At 46.8% G+C, this 21,799-nt stretch overlaps 2 protein-coding genes across 7 annotated transcripts in view; both read right to left on the bottom strand.

Annotated features, from left to right (window-relative positions):
- LOC308469757 (uncharacterized protein) overlaps window positions 1-6,096 on the bottom strand; it is a 127,900-nt gene extending 121,804 nt beyond the window's left edge. Inside the window, exon 1 of the mRNA XM_080992670.1 lies at window positions 5,806-6,096. The gene's annotated coding sequence lies outside the window, so the exon portion shown is untranslated. The remainder of the gene's footprint in view (window positions 1-5,805) is intronic.
- LOC308469923 (uncharacterized protein) overlaps window positions 1-21,799 on the bottom strand; it is a 29,546-nt gene that overhangs the window by 6,400 nt on the left and 1,347 nt on the right. For 3 of the 6 annotated variants that reach the window (XM_080993033.1, XM_080993036.1, XM_080993035.1), the window contains exon 2: window positions 18,056-21,031. In XM_080993033.1, coding sequence (XP_080849159.1) covers window positions 20,001-21,031 — 1,031 coding nt within the window. In that variant the 3' untranslated portion in view covers window positions 18,056-20,000. Of the gene's footprint in view, window positions 1-575; window positions 4,645-7,888; window positions 7,985-18,055; window positions 21,032-21,799 lie in introns of those variants that run through there. The other 3 variants (XM_080993032.1, XM_080993037.1, XM_080993034.1) reach the window with 3 other exon arrangements.

The following is a 21,799-nucleotide window of genomic DNA, read 5'->3' as shown; positions in this document are numbered from 1 at the left end:
CCAGGGAGATAGAGCCAGAGGGGACTCAGAGGGGAGCAGTTGGAAATCGGGACCAGCGTCACCGCCAGAGAGCAGGGAAGAGGAAGGGCGCCAGGGGTCAAGCGCTGGCAGCTCACAACAGGGGGGAGGGCACGAGTCAGGAGTGGCCACACCTCCATCGGGGAGCGAAGAAACGGTCAGACGGAAGGTGGAAGGTTGGGCGCGCGCACCAAGTTCAAATGCACAGGAAGGTGGTGCAGTAGGCAGCCCGGAAAGGGAGCCAGGTCCTAAAGCCCGCCGAAAGGAGGGAGAAGAGTCAGGGGGGTCAGCGTCAGCGTCAGAGGAATCCCGGAAGGAAGAGACCCCGGGGGGCAGAGGGACCCAGAGAAGAACAGTCAGGCGGAAAAGGTGGAGCAAGGCTAGGATATTAAGTTGGTGTACAAAGGGCGGAGACTCAGATGGAGCTTCGCCGATCTAACCATTAGACGTAGGGTTGCACGCAGCAGCTTGAGAATGGAAACTGTAACTCAATAAAGACTTTTATTTAATGATCGCTGGCTAGCGTGATCCTCGGTGAGCTAGGATCTGGAAGCAACTCTGACAATGGCTATTGCATCTCCTCTTTTCTAGGCTAAACATACCCAGCTCCTTTGACCGTTCCTCATAAGGTTTGGCCTCAGAGTAGACCCATTGCAAGTAATGAATCTACGTTAGTTAGGTCCACTGGCTGACTAGCGTTGGCTTCAACTCTCCTTGCAGTCTCCATTTCTATGGGTTCTCTCCTCTGTGACTCCGTTGATGAGACGCAAGGTACTTACTAGTACTAAAGCTCTTTCCACACTTGAGGCATTTAAAGGGTTTCTCCCCTGTGTAGACAGTTTGATGTGAAATAAGGCTAGTACTAAAACAGAAGCTCTTTCCGCACGCTATGCATTTAAACGGCTTCTCCTCTGTGTGGATTTTTGGGTGGGAACTGAGGTACTAGCTATTACTGAAGCTCTTTCCGCACGCTGAGTGTTTGAAGTATTTCTCTTTTGTGTGGATTCTCTTATGTGAATTGAGGTTGGGTTAGGGTGAATTCTCCAGTGTGAACGGAGGTTCATGCTGTCGCTAAAGCTCTTTCCGGGCACTTGTACGGCTTCTCACCCATGTGAATCTTTTGATGCGATGAAAGGTTGTGTCTCCTACTGAACCTCTTCTTGCACTCAGGGCATTGATAGGGCTTCTCTCCCGTGTGGATTCTCTGATGAAGAGTAAGGTATTCATAAGGGCTGAAGCTCTTCCCACACTACAGGCATTTATACGGATTCTCCCCGGTGTGGATCCTGCGATGGGAAGTGAGGGTGGTGTGTTACGATATGGATGCAATGCTGCTGCAAAGTACTAGCTTGAAAAGTAAACATGATGGGAATGCTGGCACTGCCCGTGGGAAACAGAGGGACAGTCAATTCACAGTGCGAAGCACCGGAATTAGCTCAGAGTGTAATATGAGCTCTTCCAGGAAGTACAGGAAGTGTTTGTCACTACACTGCTGGAGTTTGAAGAGAGCAGTCATGTTTTTTGTAACGCTGCAAAGACAGAAATAAAAGCATGTAAATACGTTTCTGTCTATCTCTTTCCCCTGCCAGGGGGGGGCAGGAAAGAGGGGGGGGTGTTCTTCTCACGTTTGAGAAGAATCGCCTATCGAGACCTTGCCTGCGCTTGCTGGGGAATGCAGCCAGGGAGGTCAACAGGGAATCAAGCCGGGTGCATGGGCTTGTTGCCAGTTTCTCCTGATATGGGCTTGAATTCCCGACATGGTGCTCCGACCGAAGCAATCCAGACATTTAAACAGTTTCTCCCCTGTGTGGATTCTCACGTGCCTTTTGAGGGTTGATCTGTCACTGAAGCTCCTACTACTGTCTGAACATTTAAAGGATTTCTCCCCTGTGTGGATTCTCCGATGAGCAGTGAGGCTCGATTTCGAACCAAAGCTTTCCCCATACACTAAGCACAGAGTCCTCTCCTTTCCTCCATCCATGTTTTCTTGGATTTCCAAAATGTCACCGTCTTCAGAGGCAGGGGATTTATTCTTCCTCATCTCATTTCCTTACCCCAGCGGCAAGACCCGATTTTCGTGGAGCAGGTTCCTCTCAGTCAGAGGAACTCCGCCATTGCCAATGGTGCTAACCCGGAAGTCCCTCATTTCCTTCCGTACGTGTGATTTGGCCTCCCCTCTCTTTGCAATTGGTTAGTTCCAAGGCACCTCCATGTGACTCTCCTTCGTTCTCACTCTCCCAACATTCACCGGGAAGAAAGAGACACAATTATTTGGTAAGGCCCCCAAAGAGAAAAGGAGCATGAAATCAAGGAAGAAACGCAATCGACTGCTGTTGCGAGGGACATGATAGAAGAGGGGGAGAACAGAGACACAGGAAGCAACTGACATTGGGGGAAGGGTTATACAGTGGTACCTTGGGTTACAGATGCTTCAGGTTACAGACCCAGAAATAGTACCTGAGGCTAAGAACTTTGCTTCAGGATGAGAACAGAAATTGTGCGGCGGCAGCGTGGCTTTCCTATGGCCTTCAAGAGCAAACCCAGCCTTAAGGATCTGCTTGCCTTCTTCTCTGGTGGAGAATGGGCAACCTTTGGCACTAGAAGTTACACAGCAGCAGGAAACAGACACATTGGGGTCTGGGCAGGCTCTCTGCCAGTGGCGAACAATGGCTTGTGCAAGCCTTATAGTGAATGACACACATGGGGGGGAGTAGGGCTGGGGGAGACCAGTGGGCAGCTTCTGGCAAGGCAACACAGACAGTGGCATGAGCCTGAACAGCAGCAGATCCCATGGCTGAAAGGAAGCAGAAACACACAAGTTCAGCAAGGCAGGGGGAGAGACGTCATCAGAGGAAGAGGCTGTTTCCCCCCTGAACTCCTCTCTTATCAGAGCTATGAAAGATGCCATCTACAACTGAATCAGCGCAGTTCACGTCCGTATCCTCACATTTCACTAGAGGAGGATTCCCACACTTAGGTCTCCGGTTCTTTCTGGACTACAACTCCCATCACCCCCAGCTAGCTGTATTAAGGGATGATGGAAATCATAGTCCCAAAAACAGCTAGAGGCCCAAGTTTGGGAAAGCTTGAACTAGGGTATCTAGGGCAATTGTTTTCCTAACACAGGCATTTTTAACAATTCTGGATGCTCTTCTGTAAAAATATATCTAAAAACTGCATTTAAAACAGAATCTGATTTTTTAGCATTGCGTGCTGGATAAGGTTGATTTCTTTTTGCAGTCTAGGGTACAGCAGCTCTCTGCCCAGGAATTCCCAAAAATGGCTCCTGCCTTGTCACGGGAAGTGCAAGCATTTTAGTGAATGACAAACATGGGGGGACCAGAACACAATCATTGTTTTACTCTCTGTAGGAGTTACTTGATATGAATAAAGATCTTCCCACACTCCAGCCCTTTCTAAGATATTTCCCTTGTATGAGTTTTTACTGTTTAGGAAGGGAGCCCCTGTCACTGAAGTTCTTTCCATACGCCAAACATTTCTAAGATTTCCTTCCTGTATGATTTCTTTGGTGTCTATTAAGGCCGCTACTCTGACTGAAGCTCTTTCCACACTCTGAACATGTATATGGTTTCTCTCCTGTATGACTTCTTTGGTGTCTAGTTAGGTGACTCCTGTTCCTGAAGCTCTTTCCACACTCGGAACATTTATATGGTCTGTCCCCTGTATGAGTTCTTTGATGCAACATAAGGGGCCTACTGCAAATGAAGCTTTTTCCACACTCCGAACATGTATACGGTTTCTCTCCCGTATGAGTTCGTTGATGCAATGTAAGGGAGCTACCACGACTGAAGCTCTTCCCACACTCCAAACATTTATACGGTTTCTCTCCCGTGTGCACTCTTTGATGCAAGGTAAGGGTGCCATTCTGACTAAAGCTCTTTCCACACTCCAAACATGTATATCGTTTCTCCCGTATATGAATTCTTTGATGCAAGGAAAGGGAGTAGATGCGACTGAAGCTGTTGCCACATTCCCAACATTTATAAGGTTTGGTGCCTCGATGAGTTTGTTGATGTCCAGTAAGCGCACTGCTGTGACTAAAGCTCTTGCCACACTCAGAACATGTATATGGTTTCTCCCCTGTGTGAATGTGCTGATGCAAGGTAAGGTCACTACTTTGAGTGAAGCTCTTTCCACACTCTGAGCATGTATACGGTTTCTCCCCTGTATGAGATCTTAGATGGAAGGTGAGGCCACTACTTTGAGTGAAGCTCTTTCCACACTCGGAACATGTATATGGTTTCTCTCCTGTATGAATTCGTTGATGGGAGATAAGGGAACTACTCTGACTGAAGCTCTTTCCACACTCCAAACATTTATACGGTTTCTCTCCTGTGTGTACTCTTTGTTGATGTGAGGTTAGAGCTGACCGACTACCCAATATCTTTCCACACACAGTGCATTCATGCTTTTTCTCCTCTCTGGGAATTTGGTTTTCACCACCCTGAGACGTACAAGAGTCACCATCCGGCTTCTGCTTTCGTCTCCCCTCTCGCCTTCTGCCTCCATCTTGAACCCTCAGATCCCTTTGCTCCCCCTCATCTTGGGATCCTTTCGGTGAGACTTCGGATTGTTCCCCTTCTGCCAGCATCCTTTCAACATCTCCTGATGGAATAAAAAGGCAAACTGATGAAATGCTAAAGGAGAGTCTTCACCCCAATCATTCAGTCAGGACACAGAGATCCAGGTCCCAGGGCCTTGTGGCAGTTCCCTCACTGTGAGAAGGGAAGTTACAGGGAACGAGGCAGAGGGCCTTCTTGGCAGTGGTGCCCACCCTGTGGAAAGCTATCCCGTCAGCTGTCAAGGAAACAAACAACTATATAACTTTTAGAAGACATCTGAAGGCAGCCTTGTATAGGGAAGTATTTAATGTTTAATATTTTATTATGCTTTTATATTTGTTTGAAGCCAGCTAAAGTGGCTCGGAGAACCCAGTCAGATCCGTGGGGTACAAATAATTAAAGTATGAATGTTAGTATTATTATTTATTGAGTTTATATACTGCCCTATACCCAGAGGTGTCAGCATGATTCACAGAAAAGATCACAGAATAAAAATATTTTTGCATGGCGCCTAAAGGTGTATAATGAAGGTGCTAGGTGAACTTTCCTGGGGACAGCTTTCCACAGATGGGGAGTCACTGCAGAGAAGGCCCTGTTATTGTGTTGCTACCCTCCAGACCACTTGAGGAGGAGGCCCACAAGAGAGAGCCTGAGGGTCCAGGTGGTTCATACAGAAAGAAGCAGCCCTTGAAGTATTGTGGTCCTGAGCCATTAAAGGTTTTATAGGTCAAAACTAGCACTTTGAATCGGGCCCGGAAACTATTTGGTAGCCAGTGCAGTCAGACCAGGATGGGGGTAAAATGCTCAAACCACCTTGCTCCGGTGAGCAACATATCTGCTGAATTCTGCACTAGCTCAAGTTTCCAAACTGTCTTCAGAGGCAGCCCTACGTATAATGCATATCTAAATCTAACCTTGAAGTTACCAGAGCATAGACAACGGTAGTTAGACTATCCCTGGGCCCAGGGGCATACCTGGGCCACCAGACAAAGCTGATGGAAGGCACTCCAGGCCACCTGAGCCTCGAGCGACAGCAAAGGATCCAGGAGAACCCCAAGCTACGAACCTGCTCTTTCAGAGGACGTGTAACCCCATCAAGAGCAGGCAAGCTTCCAGGCATCTGTTCTAGGGAACCACCCACTAACAGCGCCTCACTCTTATCTGCATTGAGCTTCAATTTGTTGGCTCTCATCCAGTCCATTACGAAGGCAAGACACTGGTCCAGCACTTCCACTGCCTCACCAGCAGATAGGAAGGAGAAATAGAGCTGAGTGTCATCAGCATACTGCTGGCAATGTACTCCAAACCTCCGGATCACCCCACCCAGCAGTTTTATATAGATGTTAAACAACATGGGGGATTGGATCGAGTCCTGTGGAACCCCACATTGAAGGTTCCATGGGTCTGAAAAGCATTCCCCAAGTAACACCCTCTGGGAACGACCATCCAAGTAGGACTGGAAGCACCGCAAAGCCAGTTCAGAGAGCTGCTCCAGAAGGATACTATGGCCGATAGTATTGAAAGCCACTGAGAGGTCAAGAAGAATTAACAGGGACATGTTTCCCTTGCCTCTCTCATGACAGAAATCAACATACTGTACAGGGCAACCAAAGTAGTTTCTGTGCCAAAACCAGGCCAAAACCTGATTGAAATGGATCCAGAAAATCAGTTTTTTCCAAAAGCACCCGGATCTGGTCTGTGACTACTCGCTCCAGAACCTTGCCCAGGAAAGGTTAATTAGCAACTGGCCGGTAGTTAGTTAGGATTCAGGAATTCAGAGAAGGTTTCTTAAGGAGTGGTTTTACCTCTGCCTCCTTCAAACAGGCAGGGACCACCCCCTCTCGTAAAGAGACACTGATCATCTCCCTGGCCCAGCCTGCTGTTCCCTCCCTGCTGGTTTTTATCAGCCAAGAGCGGCAAGGGTCTAGAGTGCACATGGTCACCCTGACTGAGCCAAGTACCTTGTCCTTATCCTTGAGCCTGACCAACTGAAAAAACTCATCCAACACAACAGGACTAGAATGTGCTCTGGACGCCCCATGAGACTCATCTGCTGTAACAGCAGAGTCAAGGTCTTGGTGGATACAAGCAATTTGATCGCCAAAAATGCGTTGCAAACAAGTCACAGCCAGCTACTGCTGGTTCTACCACCCCCTTTGGGCCAGCCTGTTAAAGGCCCTGTACAAACTGGAAAATCTCTGCCAGACGACATGTTGAGGATGCAATGGAGACAGAAAACTATGCCTTCTTTGCTGCCTTCACTGCCACTAGGTAGGCTTGATAATGAGCCCTTACCAGTGTTTGGTTTCATTAATTCGGGTCTTTCATCCACTTGTGCTCAGTCTCCCAGCTTGGAGTGTACCAGGGGGCCAATTGGGCTCCACAAAGTGGGCGAGGACCCTCTGGGGTATTCATATTATTAGTAGTTGTATTACCAGTACTATTATCATTATTAGCCTGTCTGTATATGGCCTCAGCCACACTTTTAAAGTGGACTTGAAATTGCTTGCTTCTCCTTTTTTTAAAAACCTCTTCTGCCCCGAACTGCTCTTGCAGAAACTGCTTACTTAATTGAAACAAAAAATATATAAAATGTGTGTGTTGAGGGGTATTGGCTTGTTTTTGTTTATGTTTTGATAATGTACTTTGAGTTCTTATATTGTAATTTTATCCTGTGAATGGCCCTGAGGCCTGTGGGTATTGAGAGGTATATAAATTTAATAATAGTAAAATCAGGCCGGATAAAAATTATTACAAATTCCAGGGGGAGCCCCAGCAGAAGGTTTTTCAATGCTTAAGGGTTTGCCTTGACCCCAAGCCCTATGGGGAGCCCAAGGAAGGTCCCCCACCTGCCAGAGTTGGCCTGCAGGGAGGAGAAAGATCTGCCCTTCCATTGGGAAAAGATGTCCTACTCCCATACAAAGGGGGAAACACCTATAAATGAATCATTTTAGCTGAATTATATACAGAATGCATTAATTATGGCAAATGTAAATATTATGGGAAATACCCTTTGCAAAAGCGTGGGCATTAGGAGAAATCTACACCAAAATGCTGACCAACTTTCAAGAGGTTGAAATAATTTTAAATTAACTTATTTAAAATTAACACTATTTAAAAATAATAACATGTGAAAATCTGGGTAAATTGACGACTAGAAAAAGGAGACAGAAAAAACTTACATTGAAACGGTTTGCCTAACGGGGTTCTTTTTCATCCCTCCCCACACTCCCTCCAGCTGCACCCCCATTCTCCCTCCCCTTATAATACATAATAATAAGACGCACCTGAAGCGCCTCCGCGAGAAAGTACGGCCGCCGCCATGACCAGCAACTGACCCCCACCCGCGCACCAAAGCGAGACAGGAAGCGGAAGCTCCTATTCTCCCGGCAGCCTTTCTTTTTCTTCCGCTCTAGGAATTTCAGCTCTGTCGCCGCTGCTCTTAACCGTTTCGGAGCCGAGCGGCAGGAGCCTCTGGGCGTCTCCGGGCAGAGATCGAGGAGAGGCGCTGGTCTCGCCTCCGGACAGACCCGCTGGATCAGCTGCACGGGAGCCCCAAAACGTTTTCTAAACTATTTATTATTATAATTATTTTCAATTTTCAAATTAACGTTTTTTTCTTTTGGTACATACATATCCAATCCAAATTTGCAATAATTGCCTCCCCCCCCCCGTTTCCATTCCCCCCTTTTATTCTCCTTGCATTACAATATATTACAATTACTATATATTTCCTCAATTAATTTCAACCTATTTTCTCCCTCCTAATTCTATTCTTAGTTCATAAATGTTACATCAAACCTGCGAATGTTTTGACGGAAAAAGGTAAAAGGCGGATCTAGACGGATCCTCGTGAATTCATATGATTTTTTCATTCAAATTAAATTAAACCACCATGATACTGTAGACCATGTCTTACTCTGTAGACAGCATCAAAAAAATCATGCATCCACTATTTCGTGGGGCCGCAGGGGCGCAAAAACATGGTTAAAAAACACGGATCCTCATGGATCCTCATGATTTTTGCACTAGATCAGCCCAAAATCACCATCAGATCAAACATCACGGCCAGGGGCACAGCATCCACCACAAAAACCACGGATCCACGGCTTCCTGGCCATACCGTGGCCCAAAAACGTGGTTCCGAACCACGGATCCTCATGGATCCTCATGATTTTTGCACAAGACCAGCCCAAAGTCACCATCAGATCAAACATCATGGCCAGGGGCACAGCATGCAACACAAAAATCACGGATCCACGGCTTCCTGGCCATACCATGGCCCAAAAACGTGGTTGCGGACCACGGATCCTCATGGATCTTCATGCTTTTTGCATTGGGCCACCCCAAACACACTGTCAAATCACACATCATAGCCAGGAGCACAGCTTACACCACAAAAAACTCGGATCCACGGCTTCCTGGCCACTCCATGGCCCAAAAACGTGGTTTTGAAGCACGGATCCTCATGGATCCTCACGCTTTTTGCCTTGGGCCAACCCAAACTCACTGTCAAATCACACATCATGTCCAGGGGCACAGCCTGCACCACAGAAAACTCAGATCCACGGTCATCTGGCAACGGCATGGCCCAAAAACGTGGTTTTGAAGGTCGGATCCGCACGGATCCTCACGCTTTTTGCCTTGGGCCAACCCAAACTCACTGTCAAATCACACATCATGTCCAGGGGCACAGCCTGCACCACAGAAAACTCAGATCCACGGTCATCTGGCAACGGCATGGCCCAAAAACGTGGTTTTGAAGGTCGGATCCGCACGGATCCTAACGCTTTTTGCATTGGGCCAACCCAAACTCACTGTCAAATCACACATCATGTCCAGGGGCACAGCCTGCACCACAAAAATCACGGATCCACGGCTTCCTGGCCATACCGTGGCCCAAAAACGTGGTTTTGAAGCACGGATCCTCATGGATCCTCACACTTTTTACATTGGGCCAACCCAAACTCACTGTCAAATCACACATCATGGCCAGGGGCACAGCCTGCACCACAAAAATCACGGATCCATGGCTTCCTGGCCACTCCATGGCTCAAAAACATGGTTTTGAAGGACGGATCCTCATGGATCATCACACTTTTTGCGTTGGGGAACCCCAAATTCACCCTTTATTCACATATCTTGTACATAACCACAGATCTGACCACAAACATCATGGATCTACTGCTTCATGGCTCTGGCCAGATGCTACCCTGGATATATTGGCCAATTTTTAGGTGGGTGTGCTAGGATGGAGGAAACGGAGTCGGCTGAATCTCTATCCTTTAAGGATGGGCGTCCAATGGCTGGGCCAGAATAATTTCAGTTTGGTTTGCCAGCTCCCAGCTCTTCATGGGGCGCAATAGTCACCTGTAGCTGCCATCAGGAGTCCTGGTGTGATCCTGGATGCTTCTGTCTCTATGGAGGCATTGGTCACAAATGTAGCCAAACTGGAATTTTTGAATCTATGTCAGGTTAGGCAATTGGCACTGTACCTGTCCCTTTCCAACCTAGCCATGGTGATCCATGCAGTAGTCACCTGCATACAATGGTACCTCGCAAGACGGAAAACTCGGAAGACGAAAGGGTTTTTGGTTTTTTGAGCTGCTTCGCAAGACGATTTTCCCTATGGGCTTGCTTCGCAAGACGGAAACGTCTTGCAAGTTTGTTTCCTTTTTCTTAACACCGTTAATACAGTTGCGACTTGACTTCGAGGAGCAACTCATAGCACGCGGTGTGGTAGCCTTTTTTGAGGTTTTTGAAGACTTTGGTGATTTTTGAAGCTTTCCCAAAACTTTTCCGACACCGTGCTTCGCAAGACGAAAAAAATCGCAAGACGACAAAACTCGCAGAACGAATTAATTTCGTCTTGTGAGGCACCACTGTACTAGACTACTTTAACTTGCTGTACACCTGAGCTGGGGAGTGCAGGGTATAAATGTGATAGAGAGAGAGAGAGAGAGAGAGAGAGAGAGAGAGAGAGATATGCAGGGCTACCCTTGAGACTGCTCCAGAAACTCCAAATGGTCTAAAATGCAGATGCATGAGTTCTTACTTGGACTTTGTGGAGAGCCCACATTCAGTTGGTTGTTAATCAGCTGGATTGGCTCCAGGTGGAGTATCAAATCAGGTTCAATGTTTTGGTGCCAATCTTTAAAGCCCTAAACAGTCTGTGACCTTTCTTATCTGTGGGAATTATCTTCCAATACACCTGCATGAGTGTGACGCTCATCTTACAGCAACCTACTGGTGGTCCCTGGCCCAAAACATATCCAGCTGTCCTCAACCAGAGCCAGAGCCATTTTGGTGGAACACTTTGTCTAATGAGACCAGGGCTCAGTGCAATCTATCTCAGTTCTCTCACTTGTCATGGTGAGTGGGCTTGCACATTCCTATGACCCTTGTGAGCGAAGCCGTTGGGAATCTCGTACTCCCAGCAGGGTCACCCAAGGTGGTAAGGTCAAAGAAAATTAAATATGCTCAGAGTCCTGTAGTGATTTCATGCTCTGTATTGCAGCTTGTAAAACAGTGACTGAATTTCCCCCCAAACCTCAGGCTTTTATATACATTATTTACACAATGAGTCCCGTCTGACTGGCTGATTCTGCTTCCCTCCTGGAGCCTGATTGGTCTTTTCCTGCAAGCCAATCAGTTCTTGCATTCTAGGATCCTACTTGCCTATTGTTCTAGGATCCAAGCTTAGTACATAACAGGGAAGGAGCTAGACAAAGAATGATCCAAGAAGTCCTCAATGGCAGAACAGGTGGGTGATAACAAACAGTGTGTTACAACGGCTGTGAAGGCAGATGAAGGCTGCAGCAGATAGGATCCACCAGTTCGTCGTGACTACTCATGCCATCAGAACAGAGCCCTACTGCAAAGACTGTGCGTTGGTCAGTGTGCACTGATCTACACACATAAAACAAATTCACGCACAGGCATCTTCCAAAAACCCAACCCAACCCCCCCAAACCCTCCCCCCATGGCGATCACTAAATGGCTACGGGGGCAGGAATGTGAAGCCCCTAGTCATGAACCGACACATGGGCGTTCAGTCGTTCTGACTCAAGGAATGAGGCAGTTGAGCAGCTCAGCAGCTGTATCCATGACTGAGCAGCCCTTTTTAGGATCCACTATGCTCACCCTGAAAAGGGGAAGGGGCTGGAAACAGTGCCCTAAACATAGTATGCCTCCCTTTTTCCCTGACTGGATTACCACGCCCAGGTGGAATCTCTTTTCCCATAGTTTGAATCCATTATTCTGCATCCTAGTCTCTAGAACAGCAGAAAACAAGCTTGCTCCCTCTTCAACATGACATCCCTTCAAATATTTAAACATGGCTATCATGTCACTCCTTAATCTTCTCCTCTCTAGATTAAACAAATCCAGCTCCCTAAGTCTCTCCTCATAGGGCTTGGATTCCAGACCTTTTACATTTTGGTCACTGTCAGGGAACTGACATCAGAGACACGGGAGAAGGAGAGGGTCTCAGATTCTGCAGGTGAAGGTCCCAGCACAAGGGGGAGACTCAGCTTGGTGGAAGGGGAAGGAAATACGCGTGACACCAAGAGTCCAGGAGAGCAATGGGAAGAGGAGGTGGAAGGGCTCCGGGATTCTTCCCTGGAAGTCAGTGAAGAGAGCCCAGGCACTCCACTACCCACGCCCACCCTGCGCAGGAGACTCCCGCGCAATGAGAGGCGGAGACGATTAGGTGTCAAACAGCTTTTATGCTGGCAGAGGTTTAAGAAACGCCCACAGACAGATTCTGCCAGTGACTGAGGCAGTCAAGCGGAGATGGGCTGTGCAGTCCGAAGGGTTTAACCAGGCAACCAAGCACCCAAACGGGGTCGGCTTACGCACAAGTAACTCCAAACCACTACACCTGCCCATCTGGCTGGGTTTCCCCAGCCACTCTGGGTGGCTTCCAAAAAAAATATGAAATAAAAATACATTAAAAAGTCACACATTAAAAACGTCCCTAAACAGGGCTGCCGTCAGATGTCTTCTAAATGTCAGGTAGTTGTTTATCTCTTTGACATCTAATGGGAGGACATTCCACAGGGCGGGTGCCACTACCAAGAAGGCCCTCTGCCTGGTTCCTTGTCGCTTTGCTTCTCACAGTGAGGGAACCACCAAAAGGCCCTTGGTGCTGGACATCAGTGTCTGGGCAGAACAATGGGCGTGGAGATGCTCCAAAAAGCATGAGGATCCATGAGGATCCGTTCTTCAAAACCATGTTTTTGGGCTATGGAGTTGCCAGGAAGCCGTGGATCCGAGTTTTTTGTGGTGCAGGGTGTGCCCCTGGCCATGATGTGTGATTTGACAATGATTTTGGCCTGGCCCAATGCGAAAAGTGTAAGGATCCATGAGGATCCGTGCTTCAAAACTACGTTTTTGGGCCACGGTATGGCCAGGAAGCCGTGGATCTCAGTTTTTTGTGGTCCGGGCTGTGCCCCTGGCCATGATGTGTGATTTGACAGTGAATTTGGGGTGGCCCAATGCAAAAAGCGTTAGGATCCGTGAGGATCCGACGTTCAAAACCACGTTTTTGGGCCACAGTATGGCCAGGAAGCCATGGATCTGTGATTTTTGTGGTGGATGCTGTGCCCATGGCCATGATGTTTGATCTGATGGTGACTTTGGGCTGATCTAGTGCAAAAATAATGAGGATCCATGAGGATCCGTGCTTCGAAACCACGTTTTTGGTCCATGGCGTTGCCAGATAACCGTGGATCCGAGTTTTTTGTTGTGTAGGCTGTGCCCCTGGACATGATGTGTGATTTGACAGTGAATCTGGGGTGGCCCAATGCAAAAAGCGTTAGGATCCGTGAGGATCCGACCTTCAAAACCACGTTTTTGGGCCATGCCGTTGCCAGATGACCGTGGATCTGAGTTTTCTGTGGTGCAGGCTGTGCCCCTGGACATGATGTGTGATTTGACAGTGAGTTTGGGTTGGCCCAAAGCAAAAAGAGTTAGGATCCATGAGGATCCGTGCTTCAAAACCACGTTTTTGGGCCATGGCGTTGCCAGGAAGCAGTGGATCCGAGTTTTTTGTGGTGCAGGCAGTGCCCCTGGACATGATGTGTGATTTGACAGTGAGTTTGGGTTGACCCAATGCAAAAAGCGTGAGGATCCATGAGGATCCGTGCTTCAAACCCACGTTTTTGGGCCTTGGAGTGGCCAGGAAGCCGTGGATCTGAGTTTTTTGTGGTGCAGGCTGTGCCCCTGGACATGATGTTTGATCTGATGATGACTTTCGGCTGATCTAGTGCAAAAATCATGAGGATCCATTAGGATCTGTGCTTCGGAACCACGTTTTTGGGCCACAGTATGGCAAGGCAGGAGTGGATCCGAGTTTTCTGTGGTGTAGGCTGTGCCCCTGGCTATGATGTGTGATTTGACAGTGAGTTTGGGTTGGCCCAATGCAAAAAGTGTGAGGATCCATGAGGATCCGTTCTTGAAAACCACGTTTTTGGGCCATGGTGTGGCCAGGAAGCCGTGGATCCGTGATTTCTGTGGTGGATGCTGTGCCCCTGGACATGATGTGTAATTTGACAGTGAGTTTGGGCTGATCTAGTGCAAAAATCATGAGGATTCATGAGGATCCGTGTTTTTTAACCATGTTTTTGCGCCATTGCGGCACCACGAAACAGTGGATGCGTGATTTTTTTGGTTCCTCCTACCGACTAAGATGTGGTCTACAGTAGCATGGTGTTTTTATTTTGTTTCAATATAAAAATCATATGAATTCATGAGGATCCGTGCCTCGGATCCCTGTTTTTGTGGTGCTGTAGCGCGGCAAAGTGTTGGATCCACGTTTTTTATAGTCCAGTTTGTAGGCGTGCCTTCTAGGTGTGATTTGACACTGCATTTGTTGGAATTAATTTTAAAAAAGTGGAGGATCCATGAGGATCCGTCTAGATCCGCCTTTTATGCAGACCCTGTTTTGACTTTTTACAGCGTTCTCTAAAATAGTTTATAAAGTTTCCCCATTCTTGATTGAATTTTTTCTCATCTGATCGGTAAGTTTAGCCGTTTCGACATAATCAATCATCTTAGTTATCCATTCTTCTTTCGTTGGGACCTTTTCTTCTTTCCACATCTGGGCTAGTAGCATCTGGCCCCTGTAGTTGCATAAATAAACAGTCTCTTTTGCTTCCTTGGCATTTTTTCTCCTATTACACCTAGTAAAAAAGCCGTGGTTTTTTTAACATACGTAATTTTAAGAATTTTTAAGTTCATTGTATATCATTTCCCAGAAGCCCTTTACTTTTTTACACGTCCACCACATAGGGGAAAAATTACCTTCCTTATCCTTACATTTCCAGTATAAATTAGAGGTATCTTTATACATTTTAGCAAGCTTTACTGGAGTGAAATACCATCGGTACATCATCTTCATATAATTTTCTTTTAATGAACTACATGCTGTGAATTTTAAAATCTCTTTGCACAGTTTTTCCCATGATTCAACCGGTATATTATAACCTATATCTTTTGCCCAATGTATCATTACAGGTGAACCTCGAAATATTAGAATATCATGGAAAAGTTCACTTATTTCAGTAATTCAACTTAAAAGGTGAAACTAAGATATGAGATAGAATCATGACATGCAAAGCGAGATATGTCAAGCCTTTATTTGTTATAATTGTAATGCTCATGGCGTAAGGAATCCAAAACGGAGGTGTTCAGGAGCCAAGGTTTGACTGTATTTGCATACTATTTTTATATTATTATAAACATTAAGAAGAACTGCTTGATCAAGTCAGTGTCCCTTCTAGGGCAGCATCCTGTTCTCACAGTGGCCAACCAGAGGGAACCAGAGGGCAGGATCCGAGCAGAAGAGCCCTCTCCTCTCCTGAAACTGGTATTCAGAAGCATTGCTGCCTCTGATGACTGCGGGTGAAGTAAATATTGTGCATAGAATCATTGAGTGGAAGGGCCCTGTGGGTCATCTAGTCCAACCCGCTGCAATGCAGGAATCCATGATGATGTTGGCATCCGTCTGTCTCGGGAGACCATGGAGGAGTGTGCCTTTGGGGGTCAGGTCAAGATGTTGGGAGAGTTGCAGGGCCTTCTCTGGCTGTAGAGACCAATATGGGGGACATGTTTATTCTATGACCTATGGATCCCTTTCGCTCAGATATGGGGGGAGGGGGAATCAACTCAGCAGGGGGGGAGAGAGAGAACATCCCCAGAGGGGGTGGGCACAGTGAAGGGAAATAATGCATAGACAGGAAAAAACAAAAATGTGAAGGGGTGCTGAAATTGCGCTCAAATAATATCGAGGGCACAGGTGAAAGGCAAAGCAAGTTTCTAGTTCTCTTGCTTCGGAATGAAGAGCTGTTTAAATAGGAACCAAGGAAGCTGCCTCGTCCAGAACCAGACCATTGGACCATCTAGATCCGTGCTGTCTGCACAGACTGGAAGCATCTCTCCAGGTTTCAGGAAGGGATTATTTCCTAGCCCTGCCGGAAGATGCAGGGAATTAAACCCGGAACCTTCTGCACCCAAGAGCCACTTTCGCCTTTTAAGAGACACCACACTCAGAATTCACCAGCCACCGCGGATCTCTGGGAGTTACCAGGATGAAACTGTCTCACCTGCTGCTGCTGCTCCTCTGCCTAGCTCAGGAGGAAATCTTTGGCCAGGGCCACCGCCTGGGAACTGGTCTCCGCTCCCTGATCCTTCACCCAGTTCTCCATCTCTGGGGGGAGGACAGCCAGGAATTGCTCCAGGACCACCAGATCCAGGATCTGAGCCTCTGTGTGTCTCTCTGGCTCCAGCCGCTCCCTGCAAAGGCGGTGGAGTCGGCTGCAAACCTCTCGGGGTCCCTTGGCCTCCTGGTAGCAGGAATGCCTGAATCTCTGGCGCTGAGCATGTGAGCTGAGGGCGTCACCATCCAGGAGGGTCTTCATAGCTCTTCCCAGGATCTCCCAAATGGGGCACTTTGGGGATTTGGACAGCAGCCTCCAATATGGCTGAAGGAATGTCTCCTGCAGCCTCTTTTCCTATTCTTTCCAGGTTCTGCTTCAAGGCAAAGGCTGGCCAAGGGAGCGTGGACCACAAGGGGCCTCAGCCTCTGGGTTGCAGCAGGATCCGGCCCCAGCCTCCCTGCTTGCTTCCTTCCATGCATCCAACCTCTGCAGCCTCTCTTCTGCAAAAGAACCATGCAGGAGGGAGGAGGGGCGCTTGCCCTGGAGGACCAAGCTGCTCCTCCTGTTTCCTGTTGCCTCTCTAGGAATCCTGCACTTCATCTTTAACCCTTTGAGTACCAGACAGCTGGGGTGGAAGAAAATCTCTCCTTTTGGGGGATTCTGATCTCTACTTTCACAAGGTTGGGACATCTTAGGCAGTGGTGAGAGGCAGTATGGTATAGTGGTTAGAGTGCTGGACTATGGCCTTGGGAGACCAGGGATCGAATTCCCCACCGGGTGGCCATGGGGTTAAGTCACTGCCTCCCAGCCTAGCCTACCTCACAGGGTTGTTGTAGGGGATTAGAGGAGTAGAGGAAGAACCATGTATTATATGCTACGTTCAGCTCCTTGGAGAAAAAGGCAGGATATCGAATCTAAGAATGGGGAAAAGTTGGAATGGGACCTAATGGTCATCTAGCCCAACCCCATACACACACACACACACACACACACACCAGATTTGTGCAGGTTGTTTTGGTTTGTATTTTGTGGTTTGGATCTTGATTTTATTCTGAGACCCCAAGGTATAGGACGGTATATAAATAATAATAATAATAATAATAATAAGGCATTGGGACGATTTTATGGAACCAAGAAGGTGGGAGCCAGAAAGTCTGGAAGCCAGTGTGTTAAAAGGGTGTGTGTGTCACAGATTGCATTTCAATTTCCCTGCGTTATTTATGTTCCCACCTTGTGAATGGGCTGGGCAAGGGGGGATGTGTGTGTATGGGCAGCTTCCATAGAATGATAGAGTTGGAAGGGACCCCAAAGGTCCTCTAGTCTAACCCCCTGCAATACAGGAATCTCAGCTAAAGAATCCCTGACATATGGCCATCCAACCTCTGCTTAAAAACCTCCAAGGAAGGGGAGACCTTTCCACTGTCAAACACAGATTCCTGTAAGCAATCACATTGTGATGGAACTGGATCTGAGCCAGGTGGCACTAATAGTGAGGAAAGGATCTGTAACACCCAAGACCTTTGGGGAAAGCCTGCAGAGTTCAGGCAAGCAGAGAGGAAGGAAAAGCATAATTTCCTCTCTCACTGCATTTAACCCTCAGAGGACCAAAATCTGCCTGGGGAATCCCAAAACTGAATTTATCCGCTTTTCCCTGAGATTAACGTTAAATAAATTGGAGTTCTTGTTATTAAATATACCAAGAGAAAAGCACACGAAGAACTCAGGCCAATGTAAGTTTTAGTAGTGGGAGTCGTCCCTATTAGCAAATCAATAGTCAATTGTGACAAAAACTAATCCATTGAAAAGTAGGATTATAAACTCAAATAGAGATTACAAACTCAAACTCATAAGGACATGTAGAACACAAAAATTCGTTACAGAAATAGAGATAAGAGTTTATGAGTAGAGATAAGTACATGTTCATCCATAGTCAGATTCGATGTGGAGGTCTCATTAAACAGAAGTCAGAAGTCAATTATGGATCGGAAACCAGGACAGGGCCCTGTTTCGATGTATTCACCTTCATCAGCTGGTACAAGGCAGCTTCTTGGGTTCCTCCAGTGTCGTTTTCGCAATTGAAATCATTCCCCTGGGGAGAAAGACAATACAGGCACCTTCCATTTACCCTCTGGTGGGCGGTAGCAGCTGAATGGGGGGGGCAACTTGACCTTTTGTCTCAGTTCAGTGGCCCACAACAAGAAATCTTGAGCATTGTCTCTTAATTCCCTGAGAAGTATTAGACAGGCTGACATACAGCTCTTCCCAGAGATTAAGCGCCTGTTGAGAACAGTGGGACTGACTCCTGAGAAAACCTGCACTGAAGCGAGTTGTAAATGGATTCTTAGGAACTGCACACTTGTTTTGGCTATTTCATCTTTTGTTCATTATTTTGTTCCCTAAAATTTACATGCAGCTTTACTATACATATATGTTTGGGATTTTTTAAATCCATGGTTCAGGAAAAATAAAACAATGACATTATCAGTAAAAAAAAAACCTAAAGTTTTATTGTTAAAAATAACGAAATAAACAATAAAACCTGGATTAAAACACAGTGAAAGTGACTGCGTCGTATCAATAGGCAGCGAGTTCGAAAGCTGGATACAGATATTCTGCAATTTTTTCACTGCCCTGTTGGGCAAATCCGGTACATCGCATTTCCAAAATTAATTTCCTAACGAGTCGCATGTGCACAGAGAAACAGATCCCCACAACGAACCAAGGTCTCCTGGCTTAGATCCAGGCTTTCCTGTAGACTTCAGCAGCAAACCCGGCCTTAAGGATCTGCTTGCCTTCTTCTCTGGTGGAGAATGGGCAACCTTTGGCACAAGAAGTGGCAGAGCAGGAAACAGACACATTGGGGTCTGGGCAGGCTGTCCTCCAGTGGCGAACAATGGCTTGGGCAAGCCTTATAGTGAATGACACACATGGGGTGGAACAGGGCTGGGCGACACCAGTGGGCAGCTTCTGACAAGGCAACACAGACAGTGGCATGAGCCTGAACAGCAGCAGATCCCATGGCTAAAAGGAAGCAGAAACACACAAGCTCAGCAAGGCAGGGGGAGAGACGTCATCAGAGGAAGAGGCCGTTTGCTCCCTGAACTCCTCTCTTATCGGAGCTATGAAAGATGCCATCTACAATGGAATCAGCGCAGTTCACATCCGTATCCTCACCTTTCACTGGAACAGGATTCCCACACTTGGGTCTCTGGTTCTTTCTGGACAACTCCCATCACCCCCAGATAGCAGCAGTAAGGGATGATGGGAATTGTAGTCCAGAAACAGCTAGAGACCCAAGTGCAGGAAAGCCTGGACTAGAGTATCTAGGGCAATTGTTTTCCAAACACAGGCATTCTTAACATTTCTGGCTGATCTTCTGTGCAAATATATATATAAAAACTGCATTTAAAACAGAACTTTTTAGCATTGCGTGCTGGTTAAAGTCGATTTCTTTTTGGGGTCTGGGGTTCAGAAGCTCTCTGCCTGGAATTCCCAGGAAGGGCTTGTGCTTTTGTCACTGGAAGTACAGCATTTTAGTGAATGACAGAAATATGGGGCGGGGGGGCGGGGGACACACACACCAGAAAACGATTCATGGTTTACTCTGTAGGAGTTATTTGATATGATTAAAGATCTTCCCACACTCCAACCCTTTCTAATATGTTTCTCTTGTATGACTTCTTTAATGTTTAGGAAGGGAGCCCCTGCCACTGAAGTTCTTTCCATACGCCAAACATTTCTAAGATTTCCTCCCTGTATGACTTCTTTGGTGTCTAGTAAGGTGACTCCGGCGCCTGAAGCTATTTCCACACTCGGAGCATTTATATGGTTTGTCCCCTGTATGAGTTCTTTGATGCAACATAAGGGAGCTACTGCAAATGAAGCTTTTTCCACACTCCGAACATGTATACGGTTTCTCTCCTGTATGAGTTCGTTGATGCAATGTAAGGGAGCTACCACGACTGAAGCTCTTCCCACACTCCAAACATTTATACGGTTTCTCTCCTGTGTGCACTCTTTGATGCAAGGTAAGGGTGCCATTCTGAATGAAGCTCTTTCCACACTCCAAACATGTATATCGTTTCTCCCCTATATGAATTTTTTGATGCAAGGAAAGGGAGTCAATGCGACTGAAGCTGTTGCCACATTCCCAACATTTATAAGGTTTGCTGCCTCGATGAGTGTGTTGATGTCTAGTAAGTGCAGTGCTGTGACTGAAGCTCTTTCCACACTCAGAACACGTATATGGTTTCTCCCCTGTATGAGATATTTGATGCAAGGTAAGGTCACTACTTTGAGTGAAGCTCTTTCCACACTCTGAGCATGTATACGGTTTCTCTCCTGTATGAGATCTTTGATGCAAAGTAAGGCCACTACTTTGAGTGAAGCTCTTTTCACACACTGAACATGTATAAGGTTTGTCTCCTGTATGAGTTCGTTGGTGCAATATAAGGGTACCACTCCGACTGAATCTCTTTCCACACTCTGAACATGTATACGGTTTCTCCCCTGTATGAGTTCGTTGATGTGAAGTAAGAGCTGAGCGATTACAAAATCTCTGTCCGCACAATGTACATTGATGCTTTTTCTCCTTTTTGTCAATTTGATTTTCACCACCCTGAGACAGACAAGAGTCACCCTCCGGCTTCTGCTTTCGTCTCTCCTCTTGCCTGCTGCCTCCATCTTGAACCCTCAGCTTCCTTTGCTCTTTGGATCCTTTCGGTGACACTTCGGATTGTTCCCCTTCTGCCAGCATCCCTTCAACATCTCCTGATGGAATAAAAAAGCAAACTGATGAAATGCTAAAGGAGAGTCTTCACCCCAATCATTCAGTCAAGACACAGAGATCCAGGTCCCAGGGCCTTGTGGCAGTTCCCTCACTGTGAGAAGGGAAGTTACAGGGAACGAGGCAGAGGGCCTTCTTGGTAGTGGTGCCCACCTTGTGGAACGCCCTCCCGTTAGATGTCAAATAAACAACTATACAAGTTTTAGAAGACATCTGAAGGCAACCTTGTATAGCGAAGTTTTTAATATTTGATGTTTTATAATGCTTTTAAATAATGAAAGTATTTGTTACTATTATTATTTATTGAGTTTATATACCACCCTATAACCAGAGGTCTCAGCGTGGTTCTCTGAAAAGATCACAACATATATAATCAGAATAAAAACAACAACCCAATATCACCCTCTCCTCACAAGAAAAGAGCCATATTTGAAAAAGGGTATAGAATGTCAAACATATCAACCAAAATTCTGGTTAAAAAGGGAACTTTTTTGCCTGGCACCTAAAGGTGTATAATGAAGGTGCCAGGTGAACTTCCCTGGGGAGAGCATTCCACAGACGGGCAGCCACTGCAGAGAAGGCATTGTTCTCATGTTGCCACCCTCCGGACCACTTGAAAGTATTATGGTCCTGAGCCATTAAAGGCTTTATAGGTCAAAACCAGAACTTTGAATTGGGCCTGGAAACTAATTGGTAGTACAGTAGTGCCTCGCAAGACGAAATTAATTCGTTCCGCAAGTTTTTTCTTCTTG

The sequence above is a fragment of the Podarcis pityusensis genome (assembly GCF_964106645.2).
Source record: "Podarcis pityusensis genome assembly, chromosome: 2".
In the NCBI taxonomy this organism is placed as follows: domain Eukaryota; kingdom Metazoa; phylum Chordata; class Lepidosauria; order Squamata; family Lacertidae; genus Podarcis; species Podarcis pityusensis.
The sequence above is the reverse complement of the archived record's forward strand: the minus strand, read 5'-3'. Positions and strand labels throughout refer to the sequence as shown.